We start from the raw sequence: 22,346 nt of genomic DNA on the forward strand, positions 1-22,346 counted from the left end.
AGTACAATATATATATATATATATATATATATATACATACAGGTCCTTCTAAAAAAAAATTAGCATATTGTGAAAAAGTTCATTATTTTCCATAATGTAATGATAAAAATTTAAACTTTCATATATTTTAGATTCATTGCACACCAACTGAAATATTTCAGGTCTTTTATTGTTTTAATACTGATGATTTTGGCATAAAGCTCATGAAAAACCCAAAATTCCTATCTCAAAAAATTAGCATATTTCATCCGACCAATAAAAGAAAAGTGTTTTTAATACAAAAAAAAGTCAACCTTCAAATAATTATGTTCAGTTATGCACTCAATCCTTTTGCAGAAATGACTGCTTCAATGCGGCGTGGCATGGAGGCAATCAGCCTGTGGCACTGCTGAGGTGTTATGGAGGCCCAGGATGCTTCGATAGCGGCCTTAAGCTCATCCAGAGTGTTGGGTCTTGCGTCTCTCAACTTTCTCTTCACAATATCCCACAGATTCTCTATGGGGTTCAGGTCAGGAGAGGGTTGGCAGGCTGTTGACAGAGACGCTAAATAACAGACGAGAAGATACGTCTTTACCAACCGCACAGTCGCTCTGACTGGTGCATTTTTATTAAAACAGAAAAAACACGTGCATTCATTCAGTCACTGATTAGGTCACATGACATTTCACAGTGTGACTGGATTGCCTGTCCCAAATAAAAACAAAAAACAAAAATACAAATACAAATGAGAGCATACCATTTATACATGTCAACACAGGCCAATTGAGCACAGTAATACCATGGTCAGTGAACCATTTTACCAGTGGTTTTGGCACTGTGAGCAGGTGCCAGGTCGTGCTGAAAAAAAGGAAATCTTCATCTCCATAAAGCTTTTCAGCAGATGGAAGCATGAAGTGCTCCAAAATCTCCTGATAGCTAGCTGCATTGACCCTGCCCTTGATAAAACACAGTGGACCAACACCAGCAGCTGACATGGCACCCCAGACCATCACTGACTGTGGGTACTTGACACTGGACTTCAGGCATTTTGGCATTTCCTTCTCCCCAGTCTTCCTCCAGACTCTGGCACCTTGATTTCCGAATGACATGCAAAATTTGCTTTCATCGAAAAAAAAAAGTACTTTGGACCACTGAACAACAGTCCAGTGCTGCTTCTCTGTAGCCCAGGTCAGGCGCTTCTGCTGATGTTTCTGGTTCAAAAGCGCACGCCTGTGCACGGTGGCTCTGGATGTTTCTACTCCAGACTCAGTCCACTGCTTCCGCAGGTCCCCCAAGGTCTGGAATCGGTCCTTCTCCACAATCTTCCTCAGGGTCCGGTCACCTCTTTTCTCGTTGTGCAGCGTTTTTTGCCACACTTTTTCCTTCCCACAGACTTCCCACTGAGGTGCCTTGATACAGCACTCTGGGAACAGCCTATTCGTTCAGAAATTTCTTTCTGTGTCTTACCCTCTCGCTTGAGGGTGTCAATGATGGCCTTCTGGGGACAGCAGTCAGGTCGGCAGTCTTACCCATGATTGCGGTTTTGAGTAAGAACCAGGCTGGGAGTTTTTAAAAAGCCTCAGGAATCTTTTGCAGGTTTTTAGAGTTAATTAGTTGATTCAGATGATTAGGTTAATAGCTCGTTTAGAGAACCTTTTCATGATATGCTAATTTTTTGAAATAGGAATTTTGGTTTTCATGAGCTGTATGCCAAAATCATCAGTATTAAAACAATAAAAGACCTGAAATATTTCATTTGGTGTGCAATGAATCTAAAATATATGAAAGTTAAATTTTTATCATTACATTATGGAAAATAATGAACTTTTTCACAATATGCTAATTTTTTGAGAAGGACCTGTATATACACACACACACACATAAGGACCTGTATATACACACACACACACATTATTTTTTTTTTTTTTGGTTTTTGATTATTGTAAGTTTTTGTAATAATATTTCGACATTTTTGTTTGTTTATTTATATGTTTTATTTATACACACACTATAGGATTTATATTTTTATATATTATATTTTTACTTGCGTGACAGTGTCACATAGTATTACGATAATATTTTTTTGTGGTTATAAAATCAATTAAAAAAATAAATTAAACTAAATTGTGGCCAGTGAAAATGTTGAGTGACTAGTAAACTAAATATATGTGTTCACTTATTTGTTTTCAGGTTACATAGATTTTTCGTTGTATTGCTAAAGGTGTGTGAATTGAATCTTTTACTCAACCGATTCTTTAAGAATAGAGTTGATTAAAACCCTGCACGAAAACTACGGAGGGCAAAAGTCCGCAGAGGAATTTTCCACCATCATCCAACAAGTCTTTTATAATTAGCCTATATCAGAAATAATATATATGTTATATGCGTTTCATTACCGTCATTACGTCAATCAACAGGTGTGCTGTTCCTGTGGTGGTTTACGATCTACGCAGTGCTGTCATTGAAGAAGAGACAACTACATTTCCCACAATGCCCTCCGACACGTTATTAGTCATGTGGTTGGTCCTCGAGTCCTCGACTTCCCGCCGCTGAGCGTGACTGCCTGTTATAGCCCACTGCACAACCTTCAACGTAAGTCCTGTTCAATTCGTACTAAAGCTAAGAGTAAACTGTCTGTTTTAGACACGCACTTGTTGTGCACATCCATGACGAATCATATAAAGACAAGTCATACAAAACTGCTTGTAATATGAACGCTGTTATTATTCAGGGCCTATCTTTTCACCTTAGTTTTGGGATGCCGAGGCCCCTGATCAGCCCCGGTATACACGCCGCTGTTGATGTAACAGTTAACGTTACACGTGTTAGTTTTGGGTTAACAAACCAATTAAGCGGCTTAATGTCGTCCATTCCCGTATATAGAAGCAAATCGTTGAAGCGAGGTCATTATTGATCGGGAAAGCCTCAATTCTGTCTCCGGCTTAATGGATCTTTTTGACCAAGATGACGGCTTTCGATCGGCGGAAGCGATGGAAGCTTTTAACAATCAATGTAACATTCATATAGGCTAGATTAAAAAATAAAATAAAAAACATTGAAAAATGTATTTAGCATGTTAGGGCTAGGAAATATGTGCACAAGGGTTTTAACAAGATTTCATTTAGTACTTTTGGATATCCATCCGATAAATAACTAAATAAACTAGTGTTTCCGTGCTTATAATAAATTCTGGGAATCTCACGATTGGATTCTAGGCCAGAGAAAGTCTCGGAAATTAATAAAATCTTAAAATAACCCCCCACTGCGTCTTGTCCTTATATGTTTTTACTATATGTTTTTATAACAATATGGTTCATATTTGTTTGGTTGTCATTTGTTAGAGTAAACTATTACTATTGATAACCTTTTAAATAATTTAGAGTCATTACAATTATTCGTTTGTTCTGAGGAATCGTTTAAGTGTGTTTTACGCCTAGAAACAACATTGTGTGACTCCGGTGCATTGAGGACACATGGTGCTAATGTAGAGAATATCGTATTTGTTATTTAAATGATTCTTCTATTATTATAGAATCTACATCTTTGTAGTCTTTATGTATTTAATACATACATTGTTTCAAAAACTAGAAGACAGTTTCATTAAATTCTGTATCAGTTTAGCAGTTAGTATATTGCTCAGGTTTTCGCATCAAAGGCCCCTTGGTAAATAGAGCTTGAGCAGGGACCCCCTGTTATATATTTGATAAAGCTGAGCTAAACTGGGCATACCTGGAAAATGTGTGATCAATACTAAAAATATATATTAATAGTTCCATATAGTAAAAAAAATATATAATAGTTCCATAAGTGGCCTCAGGGGGACAGTGTTGAATCATGTTTCCCATTAAATTGGACTTGTTTGTGTTCAGCAGGATGCCTAAGTCTAAAGAAGTGCTGTCTTCCACCTCTGGTAGTGATTCAGACAGTGATACAGAAAAAAAGGTAAGAATAATATTGATTTATACATGAATGCAGCAAAATTAATATAGCCTTTGCAATTGGAAAACTAAGTTTATGCTGCTTGACTTGAAATTAGCAGTGGCTACTATATTTAGTGATTTTTTTTTTTTTTAAGTACTTATTTAATCCTAAAACATGGTGCAGGCCTAAAAGGTCATGTGTTTGTTGTTGTCTCCTTATTTCTACCAAAGGCCAAAAGAAAGAAGGCAAGTGCTCCTGAGAAGCCTGCTAAAAAACAGAAAAGTGGAGAGACCTCCAAACCGAGCGGCTCTGCTAAGAGTGACAGAAACAATGAGGATAACATGTTCCAGGTTGAGTTTTTTTTATCATGTACCGCCCTATCAGGGTTTATTAATGACCAAATGACTGTAAATGATTCCATACAGAACTGCTTACTAAATAAATAAATAAATGCATGGACATGTAATATTGATTTAACATTAAATAATCTTTCTTGTAGATTAGCTTCTACTAAGAGCAATAGTGCATTAAAATCAGTTTATATTATTATTATTATTATTATTGATCTGTAATGCAACTTTATTTTTCCCTATGGAATATGTAGTTTGCTTGCATTTATCTGTAACATGTCTCTTATCGGGTTCTTGTTACTGGTTTATTTAAGGGAAAAACCCTATAAAATCTTTATTTTCTATAGAACTACAGAATACACATAAAGATTGCATAAAGAATATGCAAGATTCTGACCTTATTTTGCATTATAACTAGCAATATCTGCTGTTTAAGTGTCTTTTTTTTTTTTTTTGAGTGTTTTTTGACTGTATTTAAGTGTAGTATGATTGATCGTAGAGCTGTTATTTACTGTCCCTGGTAGCTCATTCATGTTCTGATCTGTGATAGATTGGAAAGCTGAGATACGTCAGCGTCAGAGATTTTAAAGGCAAGGTTTTGATTGACATTCGAGAGTACTGGATGGACCAAGCTGGTGAGATGAAGCCTGGAATGAAAGGTAATTTTTTTTTTGTTTATTTTTTTTTTTTTTTTTTTTTTTTAGTGGATATATTTTTTTTGTTTAGGTGTTATGTTCCTGTGTGTCTTTTGATTGTTGTGCCGTAGTTGTTTTGATCCATCAATTGTATTGAATTACCCTCAGGCATTTCATTGAATCCTGAGCAGTGGAATCAGCTGAAGGAACAAATGTCGGACATCGATGATGCAGTTAGGAGATTGTAAGAGCTCTTTGTGCAGTGAATGGCTGTCTGGTTCTTTTTCGAGTTCCATTCTTTGGTACATGGGGACTTTAACAAAATCTTTCCTGTTTCAACTTGTACGTATATGTATGCTGTTAAATTTGAAGAAACTTCTTTAGTTATGTTATTGTTAATTTCCAAATGTCTGCTGTTGATTGTTGTGTATGAATAGTAAGTCCTGACTGTGTGATTATTTTATTAGTACAATAGCTGCATTGTTCTCATACTCTGCCTACATAATAAAGGCCTTTTTTGTTTGGAGTCTTTTAGTCTGTCTTTTTGATTGAGTATACAAATATTAAGTTTTGATTATTATTATTTTTTTTTTGTTCCCTTTAACATAAAGTACATATTTTTAAACTCAGTTGTTGTGATCCAGACAATAAACAAAGCAGTAATGGATGGCCTAAAATGAAGGCGTTTGGCACTTTATGATGCTGCTTGTGTCCAGTCCTGAGTGCTCGTGTGTAATTGGCTTGCCTTCGCGTGGGAGCAGGAATTATAATGGTCTGTACACTCACTCAAACATAGACCAGACTCCAGAATAAAAACAGCCCTTTCACTTGACTGTCCAGAAGAGCCATCTTGCATCAATTGCATTTGCTGTTTAAATTAAATCACTCTTAAATCATGGTAGCCACTGTATTGCCAGCACATCTTTCAGATAATATGGTTTATGATGTTGCGTGCAAATCAAGCATTATTGGAGTAGTTTCTGTAAGAGGTAACCACAGTACAAGCAGAGGTTCATACTGTGAATAAACATTTATAAAATTGATTTACTTTTATATTATATATATTATATTTACTATTATACAGGTTCTTAAATTAACTGTCAACTATATTTCAGAATTGGTTGACTGAACAGCATTTATAAATTAAACATTTAGTGCAATAATGGTACATAAACTCATATATACACACACGCACTTCAAGATGTGAACTGATTCATATTATGACTGTTCCTTAAGTATCAAATGCATCCTATGGTTTGAACGTCAAGCTGTGCCTTAGAGAAGAATCTTTATTTTTCTGTTTCACTGGTTGCACTTCATGGTGGTTGTTACTATGGAGATCACATGCAACCACAGAGGTTCATTTTTAGTTCCTGAGAGGTAATTATTTTTCTGTTCTGATTGAACCAGCTTTTCACTCCAACTTCAATTCTGTGACCAAACGCTGACACATGAACTATGAAATAGCAATCTCTAAAACCTTGAGTGTGTTACATACACCTGTTAGTGTAAAGCTAATGTTAGCATGTAAAACTGATCAAAAGAAAATTAAATCTTCAATTGGTGGCCACACTATATAGGCCTGAGTTTGGTGTGTTGTGTATGATTTCATATCAGATTTCATATTCATTATCAGTTAATTGTCGTCTTAATAAATGTTCTGTTTAATACAGTAAAGTTCCGTTCATATTTGTAAAAATTTGGAAAATACAAATGTCCAATGTCTTTCAAAAATAGAAAGGTATCACTAGGTGGCACCAATGCGCTACTGAAACATAGTTTTTGGACAATAAAACCATACTCAACCTGTCAACGTTTTTAAAAAATGACACAAAGGTCTTCTTAAAAATGACTGTCCATTGTAGAGTACAAATTTCCATTTTATAAATGTAAGGTCTTTAGTTCTTCTACTTCATAGCCTTTCTATCAATATTACAATTCCAATACCAGTCAGCGTGTTTGTGGCTTACTAAAGTGAATTTCTTTCCATCACATGTTGGCTGTTGATAGGAAAGGAATTAGTTTTTTGTGAATTTGTGTCTTGGCAGTGGATCAAACACCGTTAATGCATGAGAACTTCCTTTCCTATCAGTGTGTGATAGATATTTCATATGAACTGAGTGATGTGGATGTCATGAGGAATCAAATTCATTTGTTCAATCAGAATGAGCTACAAGTTGTGCTTTGGTCTGCAATTATTTTAATGAAAGCACAAACACAGTGCGACCATCTGTCCACAAAACAGGAATTGATGGAATGTCCCAGATATCTGGAGGCACTTTGAATCATCCATGCATCCTCCACCTTCTCGAGATTTCCTGTACATCACTTTGATTATGGGGGACCATATTTTAAAAATTTTTTTAAAAAAGAGGGTGGGGGTTTGGGGGCGTGGCTAGGGTTGCCAGCTCTAAAAAAAGGAGAATAAAGGACAATCTTGGTTTTTCATAGCAATATACAGTATATATGTGTGTGTGTGTGTGTGTGTGTGTGTGTGTGTGTGTGTGTGTGTGTGTGTGTGTGTGTGTGTTTATGTATACAGTATGTATGTATGACATTCATTAATCACTTTGTGAAACAAAAGCCTAATCCCGGACATTTTGGGCGATTTAGAAATCCTGGCCAGGCACATTTTTTAGGTCCAAAAAGAGGACATGTTCAGGAAAATAGGGTCACCCAAACTTTGATGCTTTTATAATGGATGGAGGAATAGGTAGAACATCATGGGAAAGAGAAGACGAGTGGGTGTGTTGCACTAGTTTACTAGTTTTGGAGCAGTTTAGGTCACAGATGCTTCAAAAGTCCAACATCTGCTTCCATTTGAAGGGTCTGCTGTGATCCTGGCGATTGAACATCGGTGTCTGTGGTTCTTGGACTGCTGCTCGTGTCATTGAGTATTGCATTGCATATTTCAGCACTTGAAGTTTCAGGTTATGTTTACATCTGGACATGGGAATATGCTGGGGTCTGTAGCTCATCTTTGGGCTAATATCAAACCGGCGAGGGTTTTACAGGAGAGAATAACGCATGAGGAAACCCTTTCAGCCCAGTTTTGATGGATGTCTCTGCCTCTGTTGTTTTACTCCATGGTGGCTAATATAACGGATACTGTTTCATGGAAGGAATTTGTTCTTCCATTGAGATGTGAAATGCATATTGATTATGGGGCGCCTTGAGTTTCCTGTCCGTGACAGGGATGGTATTGGCTGGAACCCGCTTTGGCTGTGAACTACAGTATGACAGGATCTTGCCAATTTGTCTACAGTTGAATTATCTTTACAATGGACAAATGAAACTAAGAAGTTTATAGGCCAGAATCCCTACTCTTGACCCTCTGACAAGGATAAAATCATTCATCTGTAACACGTCAGAAGAAAAACAAGTCCTCTTAGACTTCACCCTGGCTAAAGTGTTCTCACTGCAGTGCATTTCTGCCAAAATGTACGGTACTGTCATTCTGTGTATAGCACTAAGCATAGGCCTACAATTAAAAAGCTGAAGGAGAAAGTAGAAAGTGTGTTGGTATCCTGGCTGGTTCCATGGAATGTCCATTGAGTGTCAGTTTAATAATGGTTGAAGTTGTCTTTGGCATGGAAAAGTTCTGCTTACATGTGAGGTCAGATTGGTGAAGCTGCCACAGAAGTGAAGATAGATCAAAACAGGCCCTCGTTCATGATTAATGAGTATAACCCCAAAGGCGGTCAAGGAATCAAGCATAGGGATGAGATAAAATGCTGCTTTGCTGACTGGAATGATAAAACAGAGGTCCAGAAGTTCCAGCTTATGCAAGATTCCATTTGATCACACTTTGCTCTTCATCTTTCGGATTCAAAGAAAAATGATTAGTTTCTGCAAAAATACACACAGAACTCTTCTCATAAATTCTCTCTTAGTTCATCAACTGAATATCTGACTCATGCAAATTTATTCCTTAGTAAATATTTTTGTAAATTACTCACATGAAAATATTTACAGATCTGTTGTTACTCGTGGTTTTGTATGGCAAATCCATCAGAGAAATATAAAACGTCTGTAGTTCAAGAAAAATAAGCTTTTAGTGTTGTTTTGTTAACTGTAAAATTCAAAAACCTGACTCAAGTGTATCTTATTGTTTCCTGCTCAAAGTGCTTTTGGCAGTATTTTGAGTGGAACACATCATATTTCATATTTCATATCAGCTGTTTCGTTGTTAGCACAGAGCTTAGATGCAGACATGGCTGCTCATGTTGGCTAGAGAACAGTGAGGAATGTTGTGGTGATAACCTCTCCCCCCAGCCCCTCGTGCTGGCTGTGGGACCCCGCTGAGCAGAACGTCCCTGAGGTTAGCTGGAGGTGCCCTTGACTTGACGGTCCATTCCGCCTCATAAATCTGCCCGGCCTGAACCAACCGTTATTGTTCACAAGGAGTGTTGTTTGCCAGGGTTTAGTTTCACCCTCAGGGTGGACAAAGGCCTTCTGTAGTGAATCGATGCATTTTTGTAAGAAAAATATCCATATTCTAAACATAATAATCACTTTAATGTAGCTTGCGCCAACAGTTGTACACAGAAGCAGCTCTGGGCTGATGACGTATATGGGGTCAGCGTTGCGCATGCGCCAGTGAGTCTCGTGAAAACCAACGTTTATTAAAAGGAAGGAAAGTTTCCTTACTTTAGCAAAGGAAAACCAGTCTCCTCTTGGCTTATATCGAAATCCTCTGACATTCTTCTTTACAAATCCTCATTTTGTACTTCTAATTCATGACTGTTGTTTTGTTTTGATCTCTCCCCTGCGATTTCGCATACATCACTTCTGAGCGGCGCATGTGCAAAGCCGAACTCATACATCATCCTGTACAACAGTGAGCGCAAGCTTCATTAAAGTGATTATTACGTTTTGAATATGGATATTTTTCTTACAAAAACCTATCGATTCGCTACAGGAGGCCTTTGTTCACCCCCCCGGAGCCGTGTATGCATTGATGCTTTTTATTTCACTTCTTTTGGAATGAAGCACTGCAACACTGGCTGAGTGTCATGATACAGCTTGAAAGATCAAAGACAATTTTTAATATAACTCAGACTGGATTCGTCTGAAAGAAGAAAGTCATATACACCTACACTGAAAAAAATGATTCATTGAATTTACAAAATTTTTTTATGGTAAGTGGTTGCAATCAATTTATTTTAGCTATATTTAAATAAACTAATTTAGTTGATTAACTTTCAGCAAAATTTGTTTTTATTTTTTTTGGTAAAATAAAAATATTGTAATTATGTAGCATAAAATTTTTTTTTAGTAAATTCAATGAATCATTTTTTTCAGTGTAGGATGACTTGAGGGTAATTTATGGTCTAATTTTCATTTTTGGGTGAACTAACCCTTTAATATGTTGTTATACGCATGTTAAATGTTGTATTTTGGATAATTTTATTCTGAACATACTGACTTAAAAAGTTGATTAAATTGATACTTAATCTTTACCCTGGACCTTTGGAAACAAAGCTTGCATGTTTCCAATTGTAATTCTATATATGGTGATTTTATTGGCCATGTGCTGAAAAAAAACATAGTCAATACAGACATACCCCAAAGCAGAGATGTAGCGTTTTGTGGCATTGAATGGAGGCTTTGCATTGTACACACAAATGTCAATCCCACAACCCCCCATGGCGAGCATGTAGCTTTGCTCCCATAAGAATAAATTGAAAATGCCAGTTCTGATCGCCTTACTCTATGCCAGTGGATAGACAGGCATCGTAAAGAAACCAGCACTACTTTCCTGTATTACACAGCAGACATGATTTCTGTGAATCAAGTTTTAAAATCTGTGTAATTTTGTTGCAGTGTGTGACTTGTTACTAGGCTGATTGTTTTACATTGTAATGGACAATTTTTTTTCTTTGTGAATGCTTTAAGATAAAACACAGGTAAACTCATTCAAGTAGTTCATGCCCAAGTATTTATTTATTTATTTGACATATAGTCATATAATAAGTATTAAATTAACTCTTACATAAGGCAGATTTCCCTCACCTGCATGCAACACAGCAGGACAGAAAGTTACATTTCAGGAAGCCTGGGAGGATTGAATCTGCCTGGGTGCCGACATGCTCCCTCAGTGTGCTGCTGCAAATGGCTGCGTAGCGAAGAATTATGCAATGCCATACTTGAGCCATACTTTAATTCCTTTGATTCCCCATGGACACAATTAAGATAGTCATGGTTGTAATTTTGACGCAGCGGTCCAAATGTGCTCAATCTCACTCACAGGCAGAGAAATGTCTTGCCAGAGAGGGAAAATACAAGGAGTTATGTCTCATTTATCTAGAGTAAACAATACGGCCTCTGTAGCAAATCATCTTGTTATATGACTGGGTGTATCCACAGTGGAATTTCTTATCGAGGATCAATTCAGATAGTATTATTATTAAACAAACTGTGCAGAATTTAGATAATGATATTACACATGTCTCAGTTTGCATTAATAGTTGAAAACACAATCCACTGAAAGACACTAGGTACTGAAGAAAAATCTACTGTGATTAATGGGGGGAAAAAAGTTTTTGGAATAGTAAAGTCATTAAATATTCATGGTTGTGCTTCCTGTGTTTGCGCTGGGCTATGTTAAATCACTTCGGGGATGAGGGTTTTCCACTTGACCTACTCATATCCTGTTTTTCCTCCTTTTTCCAGCTTAAAGACTCTAAGGACACTAAAAATTCCTTATTACATTAAGGTGCTCCCAGCTGTATTGTTTCATTATGTAGCAGACCACGTGAAAAGAATATCTGTGCCATGCCTCATCTGATTTTCTTAAACAATAGTAGTTGTTCTGAATCTGTGAGATCTGAGATCTGACTGCAAATATTCTGATATTCAGATCAACAGCATTTTATATGCAAGAGGTTGATATTAAGACAGACAAATTTTGACTAGATAGTTTGTTTTTTTCTCAATAGAAATGGTTTCATGGTCTTTTCCATAATCTTCAATTCCCCGCATTCAAATAACATCAAAAACACATCAAATCCGACCTGACGGCTCATACTAAAGCCATATTATGGGGAAAAAACAGATACATTTCTAATTTATTTACAAGTGTCAAAAATCTGTTCTTTTTTTGTTTGTTTATTTTGTTTTTTAAATCAGATTAAATGCAGTTTGGGGCTGTTCATGCGGTGATTCAATAAACAGATCTTTATCAAGCGGGCCTACCATTCCCTTTACAGATAATTAGAAATTTGGAACTTGATTATTTGAGACATGAGAAATACTTTGTACTGTATGCTTTTTTTTTTAAATCAGACCTCACACCCCTCTGTCTGCCTACCGTCTCTCTACTAAGGACAAAATGTAGACTGGACCAGACAATGGGAAGCAGTAATAGACCATTCAAATAAACAAAGATTTGCAGAAGAGGCGAAAAAAGAAGCAGAGAATCTCTGACGTAAAAGCATCTACCGCACACGCAGTGTCAATATGTAGTGTTTCTCTTCGGCCGCGGGACGTCAGAGCATGCCATTTGGAGGATGTTTAAACAGAGATGTGCTCATCTCTTTGTTTTTCATCTCTTTATCTGCTGTACAGACCACAGGAATTCCAGGACAAGCCCTGCTTGGACCGGTCTCCTCATTATATTAGAGAACCGTAACTCTCAATCCTTTTTTTGGATGGGTTTACTCTCAAAAGTATCATTAGAAACATGGAAAAAGGCTAACACATATAAATATCATTGCATCACTGCTCCAAAATATAGTTGTACAATGAATGTGTTCTGAGAACACATATATATGTTCTAAGAATATTTTCCTAACTCAAATAAATAAAGCACCGGTTTGCACTGAAAGTGTGAAAACTAGCAAAACAATATCCTGGCTAACAATTTTCAGTTATAAGAATCATGTGCATTAGGTTATGAAGACTGGGAGGTTTTTAGAGTTCAAAAAGAACTCATAGATGTAGTTGTTTAAAACTAGAATAGCCCAGCCTTTAGTAATTTTTAAGTTTCAATATGTCTAATGAACTGATTTCATGATAACATTTTGAGAATGTTTCTCAATCCTGATAACTTTAAACGTACCATTAACGTTGCTGCAAGAACATAACTTTGAAAGAAAGTTCTGGGAATGTTCCTTGTTAGCTTGGACTGAGAGATGGTCTAATCCACTAATACTAATTGCGGACTAATTCAGCTAGCGGTGAGAAATGCAGGCAGTCAGTCACACTCTCATTCCGGGCCATTAAGTCATTTGCTGCCCAGAGGCAAGCCTCAATACACTTAATTAAGTCACAAGCCCCATTTATAACATTATTCTACACTTCACATTTCCATCTCATTTAAAAGCTTTAATAAATGGAATATTTTGGATTTCAACAAACCCCTAACAAGTTGGAGGGATTTTTAACGTGTACTCCAGGAGATAGGAGGCTGCGTCTGCCCTTCGGAGGTGAAAGGAAGTTTAGTGGAATGTCTGCAGCACAATTTGAAGTAATGGACTTGGGTCGTGTTATTATTTTGTTCCGAAAATCATTACTTTTACGATGTTACATTCTTCATTTTATTTGGACTCAAGTGGAATAATATTTCTCTTTACTCCTGGTTGGCCTATTGGGTTACTGATTTGCATGTAGGTGACAGACACAAATGCTGAAGGGAACAATTTTCTTTGCTTTATATAAAAATCACCATGTGTTTTACACGTCTATTATGATTGAATTTTATAGAGTCTCGTTCAACTGCTTTAAAATCTCTGATGCTTACTAGGTGTCCGCATCTCGGGTTTAGTTACTAAAATCAAATGCCTGCTGGTATGGGCTATTACTGAATGTTGATCTGTGGACTACTTGACTTCCAGATTTGAGGGCATGGTGCCTCTTCTAATCCCTATGAGGACTGTGGGTCCTATTAACCTGTCCCTGAGAGTTTGTTTTTACATGTGTATGTGTTTGCTGCCATGGCCAACAGGAATGTTGCCAAATGTGTAACCCCATACTGTAGATTGCTCTGAGAGGAAGAGGAACGAAACAACAGGAGGTGTCTGCTGTACAACAAGGCCAAACATCCAGTGCTGTCAGGGGGCAGATTGAAGAACGCACTCTGTATGTGTTAAATATTTTCAAAACATGAAACTCAACTCTTTAAAACATAGCTCACACAGTCTCCTGGTACCTGTCTTTGGATATTTGCACTCCAATCACATCAGAAAAAGAGTGTGAAAGTGAAATGTTGCAATGTATGTCTTCACATATTTGATAACACAGAATTGTGTAGCACTTATGTCTGCCAGTGCAAATACCATCCACTGGACCAGTTCTAGACTCGAAAGGAGTGGGGAGGAAGATATAAAACTTATACGGGAGACCAGAGGTTGAATATAAAAATAACACTTTGCTGTAACACGGCAAACACCAACCAATTGTTTAAATCAATAAAAAACAGGTAACAAAGGGTAAGTAAAACACACACTTTCCCCTTTTTTTCTTTTTGTAAATTAGCAGTAATTTAATTTAACAAATCCGCCCAGGTTGGATGATTAGTTTAGTTAGGCCTAGTTAATATTAATTAAGATTAAATCAATTTCTTTCACTTTTTTCAATGTATTAACCCTTTTTACCTTCACAGGTGAAAGAAGAACTTTGTTGTACTCAAGGCAAAGCAAACACAATCACATCACAACACAGAACAATAAAACATTCATCAATTTGAAGAATTTGGTACTCAAACTGACATTGACGTTCAAACTGATGTTTGAATTGAGTTTGAATTGTCCAGTTCATGCAATAAATGTAAAATGTCCAGTTTGTGTGCAAACTTTGAAAGTTCTGTTCCTTTGTAATAAGCTCAGTTTGTGTGTAATGTAAAAAAAGAATAATAAGCTCAGTTTGTGTGTAATGTAAAAAAAGAAGAAAAAGAAGAAGAAAAAAAGGAGGAACAAGATCGTATCCGATCCAGAAATATCATGTGTTATTATCTTTGTACTTCTTTAGCTTATTAGGAATTTCAACTTTTAATATTTGTGTAAAGGCTACATTAATCATAGGCTGCATTTTTCTTCTGGGTTTCATTGTTACCAGTGCAAATGAATGATCTCACACTACTGTGGATTTTAATTTACATGTATATCATATTCTGTCTGTCTGCATGTCTATCTATCTATCTATCTATCTGTCTCTTTGTCTATCTGTCTATCTATCTATCTATCTATCTATCTTTATATTATCTGTGTATCTATCTATCTCTGTCTGTCTGTTGTCTGTTGTACCTCTGTCTGTCTGTCTCACCTATCTATTTATCTATCCCCATATGTCTGTCTGTCTGTCTGTCTGTCTATCTATCTATCTATCTATCTATCTATCTATCTATCTATCTGTCTGTCTGTCTATATCTGTCTGTCTATCTATATATCTGTCTGTCTGTCTGTCTATCTGTCTATCTATCTAGCTATCTGTCTGTCTGTCTGTCTGTCTGTCTGTCTGTCTGTCATCTATCTATCTATCTGTCTGTCTGTCTGTCTGTCTGTCTGTCTATCTATCTATCTATCTATCTATCTATTTATTCTTCTATCTATCTATCTATCTATCTGTCTGTCTGTCTTTCTGTCTGTCTGTCTGTCTATCTATTTGTCTATCTATGTGTTTTTTTATTTTTTTTTTTTTCTTTTTCTATGTATGTGTGTATGTATGTATTTCTGTCTGTCTGTCTTTTGTACAAAGTTTTGTGCAAAGGTATTAAGCTTACAATTAATTTACTTTTAAATCTGCTAATGTTTGAATTAAAAACTTGAATTAAAGTAGCATCAGTCATTTATCTGTATCACCCACATATTACAATTTTGTATCAAAACAGCCATACAGTAAATACATAATACCGTCAATAAAGTGGACTTAAATACTTGTATACATTTTCTAACAAAATGTCTGAGAATCATTCAGAGAATCACATGCTCCATATGAAATCAGCATGATGTTCAAAGTGTAGGCCTATTTATAGTGCACCTAGTTCCAATTAAAGCAGATCTTTAGTGGTCTGTTTTATGTGATAAAAGGATGAATTTCCCACCTAATGTGGCATAAGACATTTGGGTGAACGCTGATATCACAAGCTACAAAGAAAAGCAGATCCAATCCAAACAGGTGCCTCTCTCTCTCTTGATCTGCATGTCAGGTTGAGCTAGAAACTCCTAAGAGACTTCTGTCACATTCATTTATCTCTACAGAAATGCGGTATGTTGATGAGCACCTAGATAGGATTTTAACACAAAGTTTAATATGTCACACAGGGCCGTCCTTAGAGGGGTGCAACAGGTGACACACTAACTTACAAAATCATGTAGTTACCTAAAGTTTTTGTTATCTGTCAAGAATATTATATGGACTAATTATGTGCTACAAGTGAATTTAGGTATAACAACATTATATTAGTATGGTGGCCCAGTAGTGCACAACACAACGAAATTGCCTCTTCACAACAGAAACAAGCCGCAAAACAACAAGCCACAGCACAACAGAAACAAGCTCCTCTTTAGCTAATAAATATGGCACTTCGTCTTTTTAAGTGCTGTTAGAGTTGAATGGGCCAAGGGATTTAATGCAAGGCCTAATAATCTTACGGAATCCAAATTTTGATATCCAAAATATTTTTATGAGCCCAATTGAAGTTTCTATGAGGTAGTACATACATAATATAAGCCCATTTCATGGTGCCATTTCTATAACGGGGTGTCTATTTACATTAAGTCCAAATAGTTTGCCTTTGTTGACATACAGGCTATTTACACCTATTTCTGCTCACCATGTCACCATGGGCCAGACAAAAAAAATGATGCTCTCCATGTAACAGTTAGTTGCTTACTTTTACTTAAACGTCACTATCCATCACCACTGAGTGTTTGTAAAAAACTACTGACTGCGATCCAATGTAGATTTTGGTCAAATGATTAGGCAGAGATAAAGTGTTAGTAACATTTAAGAAGAATTTTAAAGGAAAAGTAATGTAACTAGTAGTGTAACTAATTACTGTTGGCAGAAAATAATAAGTAAAGTAATAATATTACTTTTGAAAGGAGAAACTAGTAACGAGTAATAAATTAAATATTTGGAGTAACAAGCCCAACACTGTTTAACTTACAGTACCAGTGTTTGTTATGGATTCTTAAACTTACTGTTGAATTCATTTCAGAACGCTGTTTCTCACGGCCACATAAACAATGCTTTAAAGGATTAGTTCACCCAAATATGAAAATTATGTCATTAATTACTCACCCTCATGTCGTTTCAAACCTGTAAGACCTTTGTTCAGACAGCAACACAACTCATATATTCCCAAGTCCAGAAACGTATCAAGGAGATTTGATCTGAACGGAAACAGGCTTTTTAAATGACACATTAAATTTGCATAGCTATATAAATGACATGGCTAAATGTTTTTTTTTTTTTTTTTTTTTTAAATTGGTACTACAGTAAAATGTCTAAAATTTGGATTTGCATTACCTCTGGTAAAAAGTCCTTATCTTTAAGGATTCTCTGTCCACCTTATTTTTCATGTTAGAATGGCCATTTGTAATTTTAAATTTGTAATTTCATTGTGAAAGCGAAACTACTTTGCGCATACAGTTTTACCGTTTACTGCACTTTGAAATTCTTCTCGTTATTTGGCTAATTAAATGGAAGTCTAGCACATTCACAGAAAATGGCTTACTTCCACGTCGCCAAGAAAGGGAGCTGGAGCATTTCAGTTATTGAATGATTAATTTTTTTATATTTTTTTGTGATTTTTTATTTTTTTTAATTTTATTGTGAATTTATAATAATTTTGTCTAATGTTGTTTCATGCATTCTGAGTTATTTACACTGTTAAAGAGTTGCATTCTCATACTAAACATGGCCAAAGTAAAAAAATTAATAAAACATTTGGATGTATGACAGAACATTTCTGTGCCAAATACACTCCTTCTGGGTTTGAATAAGTTTCGGAAAGTTTTTTCATGAACATGGCTCTTCATGACGTCACAGAGAGCGGAATTCCTTGTATGGGCACTTCTCCCGGAAGAGCATATGCACTCAGCAAATAGAGCAAGAGCACGCGCCCATCAACCTGCTTGATTAGGGTTGAGGGAGTCATCAGCAGCACTGCACAGGACTTGCTCGAAGAGAAGAATGTCTCCAGAGAAGTGTGTTTTGGATATGAGGGAAAGATAACCTTGTTTAGCTTCCCAAAGAACACTGCATTACGGAACAGTGGATGCAGTTTGTTTTTCCGGGACAGCCCCGGAGTTTCACACGTGTGTGTTTGTTCCCATAATTTCAGTCACGAATGTTTTATTAACAAGGCTCAGTTCGACGCTGGATTTTCAGATCATTAGATACTGAAAGATAGAGCAGTCCCAACGATAAAATATCCCGATCATGAGCTGGAATCGCAGATGGTGAGTAAAACTGCATCAAATTTCTGTGACTCTTAAAGGGGTCATATGATGCATTTCAAATTTTCCTTTCTCTTTGGAGTGTTACAAGCTCTTGGTGAATAAAGAAGATCTGTGAAGTTGCAAAGACTAAAGTCACAAATCCAAAGAGATATTCTTTATAAAAGTTAACACTTGTCCATGCACCCAAAAAACGGCTCGTTCTAACACGCCCCCACATCTCTATGTCAGTATGTGGGAAGATTTCCATAAAGCCGCCCAGATGTTCATGCAAAGAAAAAAGGAGTACCTTTTATTCTCGTTGTAGTATTGTTGTTGCCGCTGCAATGTTGTATAGACGCTGTGTGTTTCACTGTAAAAACGAAACTACTTTGTTTGGCCTTCCAAAAGAGGATGATATCCGCTTCGTTTGTGACGTTGTTCCGTTGAGAAAGTGAAATTACTTTGTTTTTGCCTTCTAAAAGAAAACACGACTAGAAATCACATTTATATCACATTTATAATGGGTTTTATGTTTTTGTCTAATCACTCCGGCCAGACAAGGCCTCTCAATATGTGAAGAGGCGTAACATTTCCTTCATGCGCTTGAGGCATTTGGCCAATCACAACGCGCTGGATAGCTGGCCAATCACAGCACACCTCACTTTTCAGAGAGATGAGCTTTGTGAAAATCAACATGTTTCAGAAGGCGGGGCATAGAGGGGAAACAATAATGTACAGTATGTGGAAAATAATGTGTTTTTTTAACCTTAAACTGCATAAACACATTCCATTACACCAAATGCACAAAATAATGTTCTTTTTAGCAATGTCATATGACCCTTTTAAGCTCTACCTCCATGAGCTCAGCTGTTTTCAGAGAGAATCGTAAAGCTGTATCTCTCTTTTATAAATCAAATAAAACTAAAGACTCTTCGGAGATATGAAGGATGTAATACTACTATATAGGTACTCTATATAGGTGATACTGACAGATATTTTGACCAAGAGAACAATCACTGTTACTTTCTGTCCTGTACTGCAGCTAGTTAAAGTAATGTGGTTCATTCTTGTAAAACACAAATACATTACTTTACTGAGAGAAATCACAAGCATCTATTTCCATGGTCTTTTAAAGGTAATTTAAGTTAATTTAGGCTAGTACAGGGAGAAAATTAAACATCTTTGAATGATGTGAAAATGTGAGCTCAAAAATGAACAATTTTGTGCATGTTACGCACCACTTTTGTTTTCCAGTTTCCTCAGCAAATGTTTCATTGTGCTCATTCATGACACAATGACTGGGTGTGAAAATAGATGATGAAGCCAAATGATGTTAAATGTCATCATGAGCACTTGGCTTTGAGTGAAAATGTCAAGATATCATGGCAACCGATTGTTTGTTTGACCCATATGTGAAAATGATCCTACCAGCTTTTGCTGAAAAAGTTTAAGTTGATCCTCATTGCAGTTAACCAAGCAAATACAAATCAAATTCTTGTTTCACATGCAATGTCATTTGATCTTATGTTGCCAAAGTATTCAAGCTATCAAATGTAAGAGAGTACTGTAATGTGCATCAAAATCTTAACAAATATCACAACTGGCTTTTGCCAGGTCAGGACGTCAACTTTTATAATGGTATTTATGGCTTTCAGAAAAAGTGGTTGTCTGCTATTGTGCAAAGGTCTTGCATTTCTAACGAATGGCACTGCAAGTGTCACACTGGCGCTCTCAGTGAAATTCTTGAAAACATCTCTGAAGAGGTGGCCTTTCCAGTAACTACTGAGGAGTTTAGTGTTTGTTGACATTTCCCAGACTTTGCTGTGTGGTGATTGTCTGTATATGTGCTCACCAAAGTGTGTCCAACAATGGTACTGAAAACAAGACAAAACTAAACAAGGTCTTCTGGGTTGATAGGCGGCTCTTAATCTCCGCTACATCTCATCTCTTTACAGGGTTACATCCCTTGATTCATTTAGTCTTAAATGGCAGAAAAACCTTATATAGGCTAAACTTGATTCTGTGGCTTTCTTTGCATGAAATTGCATTAAACAACTGTTTAAGCAATATAATAAAATCAAAAGAAAATTGAAGATAATGGTATTTTAACTTTTGTTCTACAAACAAAAGGGAAATTTATTGCATTATTATTATTTTGCTTATCATCTTGTTATCAACATAACTGTAGCTTAAATATGAAGTACAAGGAGCACAAACTGATGATGAACTGGAAGATGGAATGTCACTTTTAGGCAGCCATAATGATGATCTGAGTGATTTACCTGAGTGAGTCCAAATCTCCAAAACCGTATTGAAATATTGTAAAGTTTTTTTTTTCCTGATATTGCCATGTTAGTTAAGCTAAGATGCTTAAACTAGTTTTTTACTTTGGATGCTACCAAATTTGGACAATATGCAGTAGGAATTCCTTATTGAATCAATAGCTGTGTTTTCATCACCCTTCAAATTGCACAAATTTGAAAATGCCAAGTTCTATCTTGAAACTTGAGATGGTGCAGGCTGATGGGTCATTAATGCAAATTGATGATATGCACAGCTTTAAATTACTTGGCACAAGCTGATTGGTTCATTTCGCATATGCAACCAATAAGCTTGCTGTTTTACATAAACGGTTGGTTAGCATTCACTAGAGCAGTTCGAAGCGCGCTTTCAGAGTTCCTCTGAAACCCTCCACCTTCCCCAGCTCCACCTGTATAGATCTGTTATGGGTTATTATATATGGTATTTGTGGAGAAGCAGTATTTCTTAAATACTCACAGCACTGTATCGGCATATGTATTGGCAGTAGCAAATTTCTGTACTTGATTTGCAGTACCAGCAGCAATAATCTACAACAGCAATAACCAACAGCAGCAGCAATTCAGCAGCAGTCTAGCAGATATATTCTACCAAGACCAAATACATTAACATTGTTATATCCATTACCACGCCAAAATCTGCAGAGAGTTGTCATGATAGACATATGCCTGATGGAAACATGCAAAAAACTCCCATATATATCTCAAAAAAAGGTTTTACACTTGTATAAAGTGGTTCTTCAGGCAATTCAAAAAAGGAATATTTCACAAAACTGCAAAGGAAACATTTTTTTTTTTTTTTTCAATAATGGAAAGAATTCCCCCCCCCCTAAAAGTCACATGATAATTTTTTAAAGCTGGTGCGGCATGTTTGGACAGAAGACAGAACTCTTTAGTAAACTAAAAAAAAAAAAAGGAAATTAAAAAAAGAAAGAAATTGAGAGAGTACTGGATTGAAACCAACAAAGAAATTACACAATTTATCAAGACCTTGAAGCAGATTTGAGGGAGAAGGGCTTGCAGAAGCCATATCAAATATTACGCTCCAAATAGAAAACTCACAAACAGAAGTATCTTTTGGAAAAGAGAAACCTCTGCAAAAGCAGTGCTGGTGGGAAAGAAAAAAATAAAATTAAAGTACTTAATGGATGAAATACTTGGCTAGAGACCAATTGTCACATCGCTGAGAACACTTCTGAACAGTGTAGTAAGGCATCGCGCGAGAGAGAGAAAAATGTTTTAGTCACATAACATCGTCGTAATTTCACAATCATTTTTTATCGACATTTATCACAAAAGTTTTGTGCAAATCTGTAATGGAAACCAGGTTAATGTTTATGAACAAAACGTTTAAGTGAGCGATTCAGTGACTTGCACATTAAAGATAGCTTTCATTCTTGAATGGCATATCTGGCATAACCTGAAGAAAGAGTCGATGAAAAATCACAGACACAGACAAGCAGAGTGACCTTAAAAGTCCCAGCACTGATGAACTGTATATGAAGACTCTCAGAGCATGGCTCGACCAATCAGACTAAAGGACTAGTTGTAAATTTTATTATTATTATTATTATTATTATTATTATACAGACACTTTTAATGACATTCTTGCCCAGGAAGACATTATCAATCCATCTAGGACAGCCAAACAAATGAGATGATTCTGTTCTGGAGAGGAAACATTTCAAACATATCCGACAAACAAACAGACACTGCTATTACAGGCTTCCGTGATTTGTTATATTCCCAAACTTACTC

At 36.3% G+C, this 22,346-nt stretch overlaps 1 protein-coding gene across 2 annotated transcripts; it reads left to right on the plus strand.

Moving 5' to 3' along the window:
* The first annotated feature begins 2,417 nt into the window (after nt 1–2,417).
* sub1b (SUB1 regulator of transcription b) lies at nt 2,418–5,411 on the plus strand. 2 transcript variants are annotated; one of them, XM_042756605.1, is made up of 5 exons: nt 2,418–2,571; nt 3,852–3,921; nt 4,131–4,250; nt 4,801–4,909; nt 5,054–5,411. In XM_042756605.1, exons 2-5 carry the CDS (start codon nt 3,853–3,855, stop codon nt 5,131–5,133), a joined length of 378 nt encoding a protein of 125 aa, XP_042612539.1. In that variant the 5' UTR covers nt 2,418–2,571; nt 3,852; the 3' UTR covers nt 5,134–5,411. The 2 variants fall into 2 exon arrangements, with proteins under 2 accessions (XP_042612539.1, XP_042612540.1); XM_042756606.1 differs by having other exon boundaries at nt 2,420–2,571; nt 3,849–3,921.
* The last annotated feature ends 16,935 nt before the right edge of the window (nt 5,412–22,346 follow it).

This window comes from Cyprinus carpio, chromosome A5, assembly GCF_018340385.1.
Source record: "Cyprinus carpio isolate SPL01 chromosome A5, ASM1834038v1, whole genome shotgun sequence".
Classification (NCBI taxonomy): Eukaryota; Metazoa; Chordata; class Actinopteri; order Cypriniformes; family Cyprinidae; genus Cyprinus; species Cyprinus carpio.

Coding starts and splice junctions, on each gene's coding strand:
- sub1b (XM_042756605.1), top strand. CDS start 3,853: ATGCCTAAGTCTAAAGAAGTGCTGTCTTCCACCTCTGGTAGTGATTCA. Junction 3,922..4,130: donor ACAGTGATACAGAAAAAAAG/GTAAGAATAATA, acceptor TTTCTACCAAAG/GCCAAAAGAAAGAAGGCAAG. Junction 4,251..4,800: donor ATGAGGATAACATGTTCCAG/GTTGAGTTTTTT, acceptor GATCTGTGATAG/ATTGGAAAGCTGAGATACGT.